Source organism: Hyaena hyaena, unplaced genomic scaffold (genome assembly GCF_003009895.1).
Source record: "Hyaena hyaena isolate Hyena2069 unplaced genomic scaffold, ASM300989v1 scaffold_245, whole genome shotgun sequence".
NCBI lineage: Eukaryota > Metazoa > Chordata > Mammalia > Carnivora > Hyaenidae > Hyaena > Hyaena hyaena.
The window spans coordinates 1,924,095-1,939,695 of NW_024080878.1; the positions used below are offsets into that span (position 1 = coordinate 1,924,095).

Genomic DNA, 15,601 nt, shown 5'->3' on the forward strand with positions numbered 1-15,601 from the left:
TCTTACCTTGTGAAAATGTATTACTGGTTCTGCATGTATTCTTATAAGTTGTAGGCATGATCTGTATCCTTGGAAAAGTTGTGCAAATAACCTAAGAAAAACAGCACGTACTTCTTTATCCTGAAAATATAAGAAGCAAGTTAGTTAATTGAATTTCTTAAAAAAAAAAAAGAAAACAAATGAAATATCAAAAGGCAAAAAGTTAAAAATAATCTGAGAGGTTATTTAATAAATGTGTCTGTGCCTCCTACACAGAAGTCTTATCTGTGGCAGCCCTAAGTGGTGCGCATCTAGCCCACCCCATTGTTAAACAGGGTAGGCTGTTAAACCATTCTTTTTTCAAGTGAACCAAACAAAGTTTGCCCCCATAGTATATCCAATTTTCCTCTTGGAAAAAGTCACAAAGTCTAACCCTTTCACTATGTTAGAGAAGGACGTATTTCCCAAGTCATTTGATTTTTATATCCATTAAAGGGATTACAGTCACAAATATAGAAGAAAAAAATCTCAAAAGACTATATTTTAAAGCTTATGAAATTCTTCCAAAGTTTATCCAATATATAAAAATCTATTCCTATATGAATAAGGTATGAGTTAAAAATATGTTTTGATAATTCAGGTTTTAATACAATCATAGTTTTAGAATTGTAAGGAAACTTACAGATTTATTTGGTCAACCCTTTATTTAATGGATGAGGAAGCTACAGAATGCTTAAGTAACTTATCAAAGGTGTCCAGTTGTATAAGGCTTCTTATTGGCCATAAAGCTCAACTCTAAGAAATGCAATGGGCAAAATTTTAAAGGGGCCTTTATTATATATTAACTCTTCCATGGCTTCTAATTGAAACTATTTTCATCCACTCACTCCACAAACTTGATTCTCTCATTGTAAAAAAATATCTGTTTCCATTTTTATAAGCTTCCCCCTTTTATCCTTGCCTGACCCTTTCTTTTTTTTTTCAAATAATTTATTGTCAACTTGGTTTCCATATAACACCCAGTGCTCATCCCCACAAGTGCCCTCCTCCATGCCCATCTCCCCCCTCCCCCCCACATCCATCAGTCCTCAGTTTGTTTCTCAGCATTCAAGAGTCTCTCATGGTTTGCCTCTCTCCCTTTCCTCCACCATTCCCCCCCTTCTTCTCCCCCATGGTCCTCAGTTAAGTTCCTCCTAATCCTCCTATATGTGCAAACATGTGATATTTGTCCTTCTCTGCCTGACTTATTTCGCTCAGCATAACACCCTCAAGGTCCATCCATGTTGCTACACATTTGCCTGACCCTTTCAATTTGATACTTGGCATAATTTTCCAAGCTATAATCTTTGTTCTGATTTTTTATCCTACACTTGCTCTTGCCTCCCCAGGGCAATAGTCTCAATTCCACTCCCTCCAGGTCAATGTGCCACCCTGTGGCTCCTCAGAGAGCAGGTCAAAAGATCAGTCAGTGACAGTTCTAATTCAGTACATTTTTTACTAGGCTGTCCATCTGATTCTCACTACATTCAGCTTCTTTAACAACCATACAAATAAAGGTACAGCTTTATTTAAAAGCATCAAGTTAAATTTTTTAATGTTTATTTATTTTTGAGAAGAGAGAGAGAGAGAAAGAGCGCGTGCACGCAAGCCAGTGGGGGAAGGGCAGAGAGATAGAGGGAGACACAGAATCCAAATCAGGCTCCAGATTCTGAGCTGCCAGCACAGAGCCTAACACGGGGCTCGAACCTACAAACCATGAGATCATGACCTGAGCCAAAGTTGGACACTTAACTAACTGAGCCACCCAGGTGCCCCTAAAAGCATCAAATTTAAATATTAAACTTCTTACCAGCATTTTTGAGTGGGATAAAGCTGTTCGTGGAGGGGGAAAAGCATGATCTGCTACCTCCAAATCTGGGTGTAGAATCTAAAGCAAAGAAATTTGGTTATATACAAAATCTTAATATCAATAAAAGCTATTATTTAACCTACTTGGAGCATTAAGATGAAAAAGTGTCAGTACATAAATTACAATATATTCCCTTCCATGAAACACAATGCAATTAGGTGAGGCAGTTCTATATGTACTATTGTGGAAAGATCTCTAAGACAAAAAAGTTAATGAAGAAAACATATTCTAAAAAAACACACATAAGTGTGGTCTCATTTATTTGAAAACAAACCTTGAACTATATATATACACATACTGATAAACATATAAATGAAAATGTAAGGTTCTGAAAGAATATACACTAAACTATAAAATATGTTACCTCTGGGAAGGGAAGAGACTAGGGCAGAGTGATTTGTCTATAGAGTTGAAAATGTTAAACAAGCATTTGTTTTTATGTTTATTAATGTACTTAAAATTTTATTAACTGATTAAATACTGAGGGAAAAGTGAATAGCTTATGAACCTCTCAGTCTAGAGGGAGTAAAAGTATAATACAAAGTGCAAGTACTATAAACATATATAGAATAATACACAAAATATAAAGTACCATTAATTCAACCTAGGGAAAGCTAAAAAAACAAAAAGGTAATATGTGACTTAGGCTTCAAAGAAAAGCAGGTTGGGAGCAGGTAGGTAAGAAAGATCTACAAAAGACAATGAAACTGCATTAGTAGGCAGCAAATCTTCATCTCTACAAATTCATTTCCAAATACTCAAGTTTTGGTAGTATACTTACAATTGATGACAAGACCCAAAACATTACTTAAAAATGACATTAAAATATTGACAATATTTATAACCAATAACCCAATCATTACTATAGTATTATAATACAGTATAATTCATGTCTAGAAAATCATCCATGGTTATTACACAGTTCAAGTATTGTGTTGTCCTTTGATTACAATTATTTACTAACCAAATGAAGCTCATAATCTTGTGTGTCAAAGCTCCCACTCAGTTAATCAAATGTGATATTTTTGGTTCTGGCTTGACAATACACCGTGTTTCATGTCTTATTTAGAGTACTACACTGTACTACCCAATCCACCATGTGCTTGACAACTACATAAACAGGTATACACAGCTTTACCAAAAATGAGTTTTACTCATTGATTAAATTTGGTGGTTCAGGTATTGCAGGTTAAGGTATACCAGTGTGCAGCAGAATCTCTACCAGGAGCCATTGACTGAAGAACAAAAATGTTAATATTTGCTCATTTTGATACTTCATCCTTGAATAAATATCATTATTAAGTAATCATATATAAGATTTAGAAACTTATTTATGATTTCTAGAAACATCAAACTTTTTTTCAATCACTCGAATACTACCTTCTCAGCATCTACTATATCCATATACCACCAATGTATTTAGTTAATATTCTTCTTTCAATTGTCCTTAAATCAACCCACCTATTTAAATCTAGTATTTTCTTAGATGATATCATCTATGAAATCACAGATTTTATATGCTATTTTTAATACACATTATGACAAATACATACCATTAAAATAAAAAAGGTAGCCAAATACGGCCCCAAATCCTATCCATGCCTGACTTTGGTAAACAGTCACATAGGCATCCTGTGCATACAACATTCATCCTACGGAGACAGACTAGGAAACAGGTCTTGAGATGGAGCATGATTTGCTCAATAGGATCAAGTGGTAAGACGAAGACTGGACTGTAAGTCTCCTGAGTCCTGTACTAGTACTTTCTACTCTATCACATCTTGTATTCTAGATTAAATTAGGAAATGTCAGTCTTCTCTAAATGTTCACATCTCCTATATGCCACTTAACAATATAAGGATTAATACAAATTTGAAAATATCCTAGAATAAAAATCCTTCCTGGTAATCCTAGACTTCTGAGTTCCTATTTAAGAGAAATTTTACTTTAAACAGCCCAGATTTGAATATTATCCAAGAATATGAAGGCCTTAGTTTTAGTAATGGCTTGAAAAGGAATGCAGAATTTCTAAGTTACAATTTTCTGATGATGAACAAATTGGAACCTAAAAATTTGTTGGTAAAATAGAATGCTATGCTTTTAAAAATCAACTAAAGGGATGCCTGGCTGGCTTAGTCTGTAGAGTATACGACTCTTGAGCTCAGAATCATTGGTTCGGGCTCCCTATTCGGCATGGAGCTTACTTTAAAAAAGTTGAAAACAAAATCAACTAAAGTAAAATAACTACAAAAACAACAATGTGTCCGTGAGAAACACGAAAGCTACAAGATTTATTAAAACTTGATTCCAAAAGAATGCTGGATATTTAATCTATCAAAAAGTTACATTTTTCTGTAGTAACTTGAAAATACTGGCAAGACAATATCATACTCTTTTGCAAGTAGCATGTCTACCAAAGAGAGATGAGATGTCAGCAAAGAGATAAAGGAAAAGGAGTAGGTGCTATCTTCCAATTAGGAATGTTAGGGAATACAGAGATTGTGAGGCAGAGTCTGGTCTTATTTTCACAGGTGTATTGGTATGTTTCCAATATCTAACACAGTATTCTGTATATACTAACTACTGAATAAATATGCTGGTGAAAGAGTGAATGTAGAACAAATACATAGTCAGGATTTAAAGTATGTTCTTCAGAAAATATCTAGTAAAGATTTCTAAATATTCTATGAGAATATATTAATGTTTTGAGAACATATAACTCTTTTTAAAGTAATTACACTGTCAATGATATTTAATTCCAATGATCTGAGTTTACATTTAAATCAAAGTAAAATTACTGTTAAAAATATCATACCAAAGAAAGAGCTGCTTGAGTTTGATGTAGAAGTGGTTCCGGGAGTGAAGAGAGATGAATACATTCAGGAATTTTAATAGTGCCTCCATCCAAATCTGCTATGATTACATCAAGCTAAAGGAGATAAAAATTAATCAATAATTAATAAAATGTATTTGTTGATAAGGAAATTAATTTGGCTTTCATTAATTCACGATGAGAAGAACCAGGTGTGGAAAAGACTCTTGGTTGTTCACAGCAGTAGAATGTTGAGTTCATGACTTCCCAGCTACCATGAATTTCTTAGCTTCCTTTGAAATTAGATATGGCATAGACTAAGTTTCTGACAATGGAATAAGAGAAGTGATGTGTACACTCAGGCACTCAAAACAGGGGATGTAAGGCTGTCCTATGCTCTCTTTTTCCTTCCTATGGCTGAAACTATGAACTGGTAACAACCCAAACTTGAATATTCAGATGACAATGCCTGAGGGGATTTCTGGTGGAGAAACAAGAAGGAAAGAAGCTTGGACCATGAATGAGTTCATGGAATAAGCTGGTCTGGTACAATGGAACACCACTATGGACTGCTGCTTAAGTGTTAAATAAAACTCAATTTTGTTTTAACAACTGTATTTTGGATGTTTTGGTATAGTGGTTTAGCCATATCCTAAATAATATAGTACCCATTACAAAGTTAACAAACAAAGCAATTGGTATAGATCAAAATGGTATGGTTTGGGTGTTTAAGAAAGAAACTAATTTTTACATTTTACAACAGTCTATTTAAAAATAACTTACATAAAAATGTAATAGAGAAACCAGCCAATACTGTTGAAGTTATTATGTTGACAACAGGCTTAAAATTCATTTAATTTATTTTTTTTTTTATTTAAATGGTTTTTTTTTTTTTTTAAATGTTTTATTTTATTTCTAGGAGAGAGAGAGAGAGACAGCGTGAGCAGGGGAGGGTCAGAGAGAGAGGGAGTCACAGACTGAAACAGGCTCCAGGCTCTGAGCTGGCAGTCAGCACAGAGCCCGACGCGGGGCTCGAACCCACGAACCGCGAGATCATGACCCGAGCGAAAGTCGGATGCTTAACCAACTACGCCACCCGGGCGCCCCTCATTTAATTTATTGATTAAAAGTTAAGAAATTTATTTTTGGAAACACTTGGCTTGTCCTGCCTCACGAAACTGCTTATATTTAGTGGGAAAAAATTACCTGTTAACCAGATCGGTATGCTTCTAATTAGTACTAAGTAGGTTTTACTGATTATGTTTATTGATTTACACATATTTTCATATGGTGATATCAAAGCTAAATAGGAACTAGATATCAACATGTAAAGAAAGGAAAAGTAGTTAATATATGAATGAAGGTCCTGTTTATAATCACAATGTTGAATAGTATTTTGTCAGTTTTAATGACACCTATGATTTGATTACAATTGTAATTATATATAAGTACCGACAGAATCTGCCTCTTTTTTGGCATTTAAAAGTAAAACAAAAGTAGGCTTACAAAATCTTAAGAAGCTGTGGATCATAGACGTCATATATCTCAACCTTTGAGTAAAGATTTTCCTTAAATTCCCTGAACTGTCATGGAATTTGTTCCTTGTACTCCACTTACAGTGCTTGAGAGTATATTCCTCACATACAGCAACCCATTCTTCATCATTGGTCAGTTTTCATAGTTGAAAACTCTTATACTACGGAGAAATTTGTTTCTATGTCCACTATACCCACTGATTCTACTTCAGCCTTTTAGAGTTACAAATAATGAACCTTCCTACAACAGCCATTTAAATATTTATCTTTAGCCGCCCAATAGTACCAGGTTATTACCTGAGAAAATTTCCTTAAGGGCCTCAAAGGATATAGTTTCTAAACTCTTGACAATCCTAGATGTTCCTCTCTTAAGCACATTATTTTCTTATAGTCCCTCTTAAATAAGTTCAGTACAGAGAATTAAACATGATATTCCAGAACCGGCTTAAATATAGGGTATTCCTTTTCTTCTTTAGTATTTCTATTCATATGGCATTAAGAATAGAATAATTTGGTGGAGCTCATACTGAACTTGTATTCCACTAAAAGCCTTCACTCTTTTGTAAACATATTTTGCTTTTCAGCTACCAGCCATTCAGCATTAACAAAGACCTCAATTCAAAATATGAATATATTAAAGCACTCATAAAAAAGTATAAGTAAAATACTAATTAATGGATTATTTTGTCTTCCTTTCTCACATATAGGATGAAGAATACAGAAGATAAAATTAATAGGCCAAAAGAGGGGCATTTTAAATATTAATAAATTCATTTTGTAGATCTTCCATACTTGCTATGAGAAAAAATTAATACTTTTGTTTTTCAATGATGCTTTTCTTCCAGCCAATCTTTTCCATTTGGAATGCAACAGATATGAAAATAGTAATCAGGTGAAATGTTATAGGACTTAAAGATATATGATAAATTTTTGGTCTCAATAACTGGTAATTGAAAGATGAATACTTACAAGTTCATGTACATCAGTTTTAAAGATAGAATGTACTCCAATAATGAAAGGTGTTGGGGAACTTAGAACTTCCAGTAGCTGAGCTGGGAGAATTGGGATATAAGGATAACTGGAAATAATAAAAGAGTATGTGAGATATATTTGTTTTTATAAAATATAAATATTTTCTTTTATCCTTATGATGTATGAATTTTAGATTATGTATATTATCAATAATATTTTCATGATTGTTAATATTAAATTTTTTAAAAGAAATATTTTTAAAAATCATCATATAAAAGAGATGATCAGGTATAACAAGATATAAAGTAAATGGAACCCAGAACAGCTTCCTTATCCCTTATCCCTCTGAGGTAAACAGTCTTTTTAGGTTTGTTAATCTTGCTTGAAAATTTTTCCTTACTAAAAAATCTGACATCAGGAGATAACACTAACTCCCTTATGGGCCCTCCTCTTCAATACTGATGATTTGTCTAAATAAAACAATCATTCAAATTCCATTTTCTGTACTTGATGTTTGAATTCAATCAGAATGACAGAGTACAAAAATTAAGGCATAGAATGCTCTCTTATTAGAGGTTAAGAAAGGCACAGAGTAAAAAAAGAAAAAAGAAAGAATAAATTTTTAAATAAAATCTGGAGGCAGTCTAAATTATTTTCTAGTTTGTATGACTTGTTTCCTAAGTGTTATGATTATCAAATTGATAAACAGCATATTAGAATAAAATATTTTATTCATAACACTATCAAGCATCACTGTTAAGACTGTTTTTTTACTATGGAAAATTTTAATATGCCCTCCGCCCACCAGAAAATAAAGACGAAAAAAGGAAAATGAAGCCCCATGTATCCAATCCAGATTTGACAATTACCAACACACAGTTACATGTATGTTTCTACCCATTTTCATTCTCTTCCCTACTGTACTATTTGAAGCAACTCCCAGACATCATATCATTTATACATAAATACTTTAGTAGGTATCTAAAAAAAGGTAAGGGATCTTTTTTAAATATACATAATACCATTATAACTCCTAAAAATTAGTAAGTCTTAAATATCAAATAACCAGAACTTAAGACTTTTACCACCAACTATATTCAGAGAGAATTAAATGTTGCTGACAATACTATGCAAATTATTTTTTCCACTAAATTAACCAATACTCAATAAAGAACTTGGAAATTTTCCAAATTTTAGATTTCCATCAGAATCATGTGTACAACATGACTTTGTAAAATGTGCCCTGTGGTTCAAAACTATTCTGCTACAACATTTCAACTAATCATCAATAAGCAATGCAGAATTCAGGAATAAATTAAAGTACCAAGTAGAAAACCTCACCTGTATTTAAGAGGAAACATTAAAGATTCCAGGGCTCGGCAAGCATCACTAAGTCTCTGGAAACTTGCAGAATGGAAGAGAACCTTATTTTCTGTGAGAACTGCACAAAAGAGGCTGAGGACATTTTGAATTCCTGAAAACACAAGAGCAAATGCTTACCAAATGCATTTAATTTTATACATGGTGCCAACATGAATGACATGGAATAAAAAAGCCAGTATTTTTTAAAGCTCTAAAGAAAACTATTTGGTTAAACTATAAATTCCATATAACATACGGGTATTTGTTTTCCAAACTTTCACTTTGTTTTTATTCTTCAAATCAGTGTAACTCTCACTGAACATATTAGTTGTTTGGAAATACACTATTACCTTCTTTTCAACTTCATTTCCAAGGACTGTACTTAAATTCCTGTTTTAGATGATGGCAATGTTCACATAACTTTTTTCCCCTTTAAAGTCTATTTGGCTGATGTTAATATAACCACACCAGTTTTCTTGTTGAAATTTTCCTGGTATGTGTTTTTCCATCTTTTCATTTCAGTGTTTCTCTACTTCTTGTAAATATAATTGGCATTTAGAAAAATCCAGTCTGACAACCTCTGTCTTTTAAATAGATCGTGTTTTTTCTTAAATAGTTTGTCAAGTTGGATTCCATATAACACCCAGTGCTCATCCCAACAAGTGCCCTCCTCCATGCCCATCACCCCCCTTCCTCTCTCCCACACCCTCATCAGCTCTCAGTTTGTTCTCAGCATTCAAGAGTCTCTCATGGTTTGCCTCCCTTCCTTTCCCCGACTATTTTTTCCCCCATGGTCCTCTGTTAAGTTCCTCCTAATCCACCTATACGTGCAAACATATGGTGTCTGTCCTCTGCCTGACTTATTTTGATCAGCATAACACCCTCAAGTTCCATCCATGTTGCTACACATGGCCAGATTTCATTCTTTCTCATTGCCATGTAGTATTCCATTGTGTAGATAAACCACATCTTCTTGATCCGTTCATCAGTTGATGGACACTTAGGCTCTTTCCATGTTTTGGCTTTAAATAGATCATTTAATTGACTTATACTTACTGTAATTATTTCTATATATACATATATAGAAATGTATATATATGTGCATATATATATATAAGTATATATAATGTCTTATTCAATACTTTTGATTTGTTCTACCTTTTTCCCCCTTTCTAAATGATTAATAATTGTCCTAGACCTTCTTTTATCCCCTCTTAAGTCCCCAGAATTTACAAGCCCCATTTTTCTAGTGACAATGCTAAAAAATACAGCCTCAAACATATCAAATTGAAGCTAAATAGGTACATCTTTTCTTACTTTCTTTTTTATTAATGAATCATCCTTTTTAAATTATCAGTTGAACCTTAATTACACAGACCAACTACATCAAGAGTTACCATTAGTTTTCTAAGGTAAAATACTTCCTCTATCTCCCTTTACCACATGACACATGCATATTTCCTCTTGGCCCATTAGTAACTGCTATCCTCTTTTATCACTCCAAGATTATCCCATATGATACACCTGAATTTATAGTGTGGGTTTTTAATTTTATCTCATTTTGACTACTGTAAAAGTTTCATAACTAGTTTAGAGAAACTCAACAGTCCTTATTCATTTGCAATCTTTCCTCCAGCATGATGGACATAAAATATAAATCTGATTATTACTTTCATGCCTCAATCCCTTCAGTATCTTCCCATCCTGTTGGGTAGTGATTTTCAAGTATATTCTGTTCCACAGAAGCAATTTACTAAGAGAAGCTTTGCTTCAGTTTTATATATTAATCTCTGTGATCCTCAGTTGGTAAAATGAGGATAATTTCAAAACCTATCTTATAGGGTTGCTATAAAGAAGAAATGAGATAATGCATGGAGATCTCAGCACAGTACCACAATAAATAATAAAGATAGATAGATTAGCTGATATTATGATTGTTGCAGCAATTATTACTACAACTATTATAGTTGTTACCATTAATTTCCTTTGAAGTTAGGGTTCTGATGCTAAAACTGTTTGGAGATACCTGACCTACCAGACTAAGTCTGAGCTCCCGGCCAAATTGTCTTTATGGTCTTACTTCCAGATTTCCAACCCAGCTGCTGCCTCCCACACTTATGTGATCAATATTAAACTAACTTAGCTCTCAGAACAGTTCTTTCAGTTTGATATCTCTGCTTCTTATGTTCATGTTCTTTTTTTTCTAATGTTGATTTATTTTTGAGAGAGAGAGAGAGAACACAGGGGAGGAGCAGAGAGAGAAGGAGATAGAGGATGGAAAGCGGACTCTGTGCTAACAGCAGAGAGCCCGAAGTGGGGTTCAAACTCACCAACCATAAGATCATGACCTGAGCCGAAGTTGGACGCTTAACCAACTGAGCCACCCAGGTGCCCTTGTTCATGCTCTTTCTGCCCCTTCAGTAAAATATGAGTCTCCCAAAGATAATACTGGGACTTATACATTGCTGTGTCCTTCCTGCCAAGCACTGACTATATGGCAGGCACTCAAATATGTTTCACTGAACTGACAAAGCTCTGTGAATGGTGATATGAGTCACTATAAGATGTTAAAACTTTTATTAAAAGATATCAGAGAATATCTTTATAAATTCAGATAGGGAAAGTACAAAATACACATGTCATAAATTAAAAGGTTGGTAAATTCAATAATTTTAAATTTAAAATTTCTTTCAAAAAATTACATAAAAAGTGAGGACAAGTCTCAGACTGAGAGAAATTAGAAAGTATATAAACGTGAAAAAATGTTGCCTAAAATATGTTGCCCTTGCTGGAGGAAACAAATCCAAAAATGCAGCTAAGACCAATTTCAAGGAACTTACTGCCTAATTTTCTTCTAGGAGTTTTATGGTTTCTAGTTTACATTTAAGTCTTTAATCCACTTGAGTTTATCTTTGTAGTGGTACAAGAAAGTGGTCCCATTTCTTTCTTTCTTTTTTTCTTGCATGCAGTTGTCCTGTTTTCCCAATACGATTTATTGAAAAGACTGTCTTTTCCCCATTGTATATTCTTGCCTCCTTTTTTGTAGATTAACTGACCATATAAGCATGGGTTTATTTCTGGACTCTAGTCTATTCCATTAATCTGTATGTTTCTGTGCCGGTACCATACTATTTTGATTGCTATAGCTTTGCAGTATAGTTTGAAATCAGAAAATGTGATACCTCCAGGTTTGTTCTTTCTCAATACTGCTTTGCCCCCAATAATGTTCTTTAGAACTTTTTCTCTACACTCATGATTTGTTCTGCATTCAGATATTCCATTTAGTTATTGCATTTCTTCAGTCTCATTCAATATGGAACATTATCACAACATTAACAAATTTTTTTTTATTGAGGTAAAATTCATCCCATAAAATTAACCATCTTAAAGAGAACAATTTATTGATTCGCTTATACTGAAACATTACTGCATTCCAGGAATAAATCCCATTTGATCACCGTATATGATCCTTTTTATACATTGCTACATTTGGTTTACTAATATTTTTTTGAGCATTTTTGCCTCTACGTTCATTGAGATATGGCCTGTAGTTTATTTCCTTCCTTCCTTCCTTCCTTCCTTCCTTCCTTCCTTCCTTCCTTCCTTCCTTCCTCCCTTCTTCCTTCCTTCCTTCCTCCCTTCCCTCCCTCCTTCCTTTTTATTCTTTTTCTTTCCTTCCATCTTTCTTTCTTTCCTTCTCTCTTTTCTTTCTTTTTCTTTTTCTTTTCCTTTCTCTCTTCCTCTCCCTTTCTTTCCTTCTCTTTCCTTCCTCCCTCCTTCCCTTCTGTCCTTCCTTCCTTCTATCTATCCATCCATCCTTCCTTTCATGTCTACATCTGGCTTTGATATCAGGGTAACAGTGGCCTCATAAAATGGGTTTGGAAATGTTTCCTTTGCTGCTATTTTTTTGGAAGAGTTTGAAATGGATAGGTATTTACTTTTCTTTAAATGTTTGGTAGAATTCAGTAGTGAAGCCACGTGGTCCTGAAGTTTTCTTTCTGGGATGTTTTTGATTACAGCTTCACTCTTCTTACTAGTAATTACTCTGTTCAAATCTTCTTTTTCTTCATGACTCAGTCTTCGTAGATTGTATATTTCTAGGAATTTATGCATTCTTCCAGGTTATCTAATTGTTGGCATGTAATTATTCATAATATTTTAATTCTGCTCGGCTCTTTGTTATTTCCTTCTACTAACTTTAGGCTTAGTTTGCTCTTCTTTTTCTAATTCCTTAGAATGCAAACTTAGGTTGTATATATTTGAGATTTTTCCTTTTTCTTAATGTAGGTATTTATTTCTATAAACTTATATCTTAGATGTTTTTACTGCATGCCATAAATTTTAGTATGTTGTATTTCCACTTTCATTTGTCTTATGGTATTTTGGATTCCCTTTTTGATTTCTTCATTGAAGGAAGAAATGTTGTTAAGGAGCATGTTGCTTAATCTCTACTTATCTTTGAATTTTCAAGTTTTCTTATTATTAATTTCTAAGTTTTATACCATTATGGTTGGTTGGAAAGTATGCTTTACATGACTTCAATCTTCTTAAATTTATTAAGACTTGTTTTATGGACTAATACATGATCCTGGAGAATGATCCATGTGCACTCGAGAAGAACGTGTGTTCTGTTGTTGTTGGATGGAAGATTCTGTATACACCTGTTAGGTCCATCTGGTCTAAAGTGCCATCTTGGTCCTATCTTTCTTATTGGTTTTCTGTTTGATTATCAATTCATTGTTGACTACAGAGTACTTAAGGCCTTTACTATTATTGTCTACTATTTTTCTCTTGAAATCTGCTAATATTTACTTTATATATTCAGATACTCCAATGTTACATACATAAACATTTATAATTGTTATATCCTCCTGAAGAGTTGGCCACTTTGTCATATATAATGACCTCTTTATCTCTTATTACAGTTTCTGATCTAAAGTCTATTATGTCTAATATATCAATATAGCTACCCATACTTTACTTTGATTTCTATTTGCATGGAATATATTTTTAGATACTTTTACCTTCACTCAGTGTGTGTCCTAAAAGCTGAAGTGAGGTTTTTTGTTTGGGGCTCTGGTTAAAGAAAGCAGTGAGCACCTAAAAATGTGCTAATTAGAAGCTGAACCTTAAAGACAGCTACTGGTAAAGTAGCTGGGAGAAACAGTGGGAGATGGGCATTTTTGCCAGCTCCCTCTGCACCGAGCTCTGGGGGAAGAGCCACAGTGAATGCTCAAAACCCCATTAAAAACGGCCCGTTTGTTTATTACAGTACTGTGAGACTCATGAACAAAAGCTCTGTTGACTTTCACAGTTAGGAATTTAGGGGAACCATCCTTTGAGCTGGAGCCTTAAAAGTTGGGGTACAAGATGTGTAATCCAAACTCCTCACTCTTCAAAGAGTAGTTGGGAATTGAGAGTTCTCTCTCCAATATAGAGCATTCCGCCAGGAGTGTGGTTTATGGCAAAAATGTATCTTAGTCTTTCCTACACATTTCAATGTATGTATTTTTCTCAAGGGTCTAATGTATAGGAGTTACTCAACTGGTTTCTGGATTTCTCTCAGAGGGAATTGTTCTGTGTATAGTTGTGCGTTTGATGTATATGTGAAAGGAATGAATTTAGGAGCCTCCTCTGTTGCCTTTTTGGTAAAAAGTGTCCAGGTAGGCCTTCTATGACTTATTTACAGGTTTTCCCTGTTAAATTTCTGGCTGGTGTGCCAATAGCCCCAAATAGGATTGTAACTTAAGACAAGCAGAATTAGAGTTTTTTACCTTTCATTTCCTACTGGGTTCAATACTATTGTTACTGACAATGATGTTGTGGATTTAAGCTTTCCATCCTATTTGGCTGCTGGTTATATGGCCAGCTCGGCCCTGGTAGAAACTACCACTCTTACTGATAGAGTTGAAATGTGAGGGAGATGGTAGCAACCTCAGCTAAAAATGATGCAGATTTTTACTGTTCCTACCCCAAATACAAGCATGAATAACTGCTTCCAAATTTGTTGTTTCCTTCTGGTCAATTTTCAGAGCTCTGAAATAGTTGTATTCAACAACTATTGTCTAGTTTTATACTGGTTCTTTGGGGAAGGGATTTGCTCATCTCTTTATACTGCCATAGCAGACATGTGGTCCTTGGTGATGTCAATTTTGCTTACCGAAACTTTTATTCAATGTTGTCTAATTATTCTAATGGATATTTCACATTTTTCCTTACAACTAACAAGTAATCTGTGGTCCAACACTTAGGCGATGCAAGTATCTTGTTCCTCACCAAAATTTCTGCCTAGATTTATTTTTATTATTTTTAAATTATTTATTTAGGTTTGAGATCAAGAGAGAGCATGGGGAGGGGCAGAAAGAGAAAGAGACAGAGGATCTGAAGTGGGCTCTGTGCTGACAGCAGAGAACACAATGCGGGACTCAAACTCAATGAACCACAAGACCACAACCTAAGCTGAAATGGGACACTTAACCAACTGAGCCACCCAGATGCCCCAAATTCTGCCTAGATTTAACACCTACTGACAATTACTGATAAAATCAGACTGTACTATGATGATTATAAAATGGTTTTCCAAATCTAGCACTTCCTCCACATTTATCAGTCAGCATTCAACATTTCACAATTAGTAGAACCCTCATTTATCCTTCCTAATATGATTATTTGTATATTCCCTATCAGTATGAACTCATTAATTCCTATTTTTAATTCCAACATTCTATAAAGTCATTACTGGCTTTAACTACTTTTTGTGCTAAACAAGTCCTAGATTTAAACAGTGAGCACCACTTTAACGTAGTTCTTATGTCCTGTGACATGAACCCATGATTTTTCCTAGCTTTTTTTTCTTAATTTCTGCCTTAACAAAACAATCCAGGCTAATATTGTAACTACCCTGTCCCTGCCCTAAGGTCGGCAATTTCTCCAAGAAATCCTGGCACTTTTTTGTGAGGAATGGTATTAAAGACCAAAATCGTCAATTAGTTCCTTTATGTTTGGTATTAATTGTGTTATATATTTGGATGC

The 15,601-nt window shown here is 34.1% G+C and overlaps 1 protein-coding gene across 2 annotated transcripts in view; it reads right to left on the reverse strand.

Moving 5' to 3' along the window:
- Positions 1-15,601, reverse strand: part of SBF2 (SET binding factor 2) — a 521,490-nt gene that overhangs the window by 238,585 nt on the left and 267,304 nt on the right. For both annotated transcript variants that reach the window (XM_039244607.1, XM_039244608.1), the window contains exons 7-11: positions 8,549-8,681; positions 7,205-7,313; positions 4,704-4,817; positions 1,829-1,906; positions 7-120 (exon numbers count right to left, since the gene is read on the reverse strand). In XM_039244607.1, the coding sequence (XP_039100538.1) occupies positions 7-120; positions 1,829-1,906; positions 4,704-4,817; positions 7,205-7,313; positions 8,549-8,681 (548 nt within the window). The remainder of the gene's footprint in view (positions 1-6; positions 121-1,828; positions 1,907-4,703; positions 4,818-7,204; positions 7,314-8,548; positions 8,682-15,601) is intronic.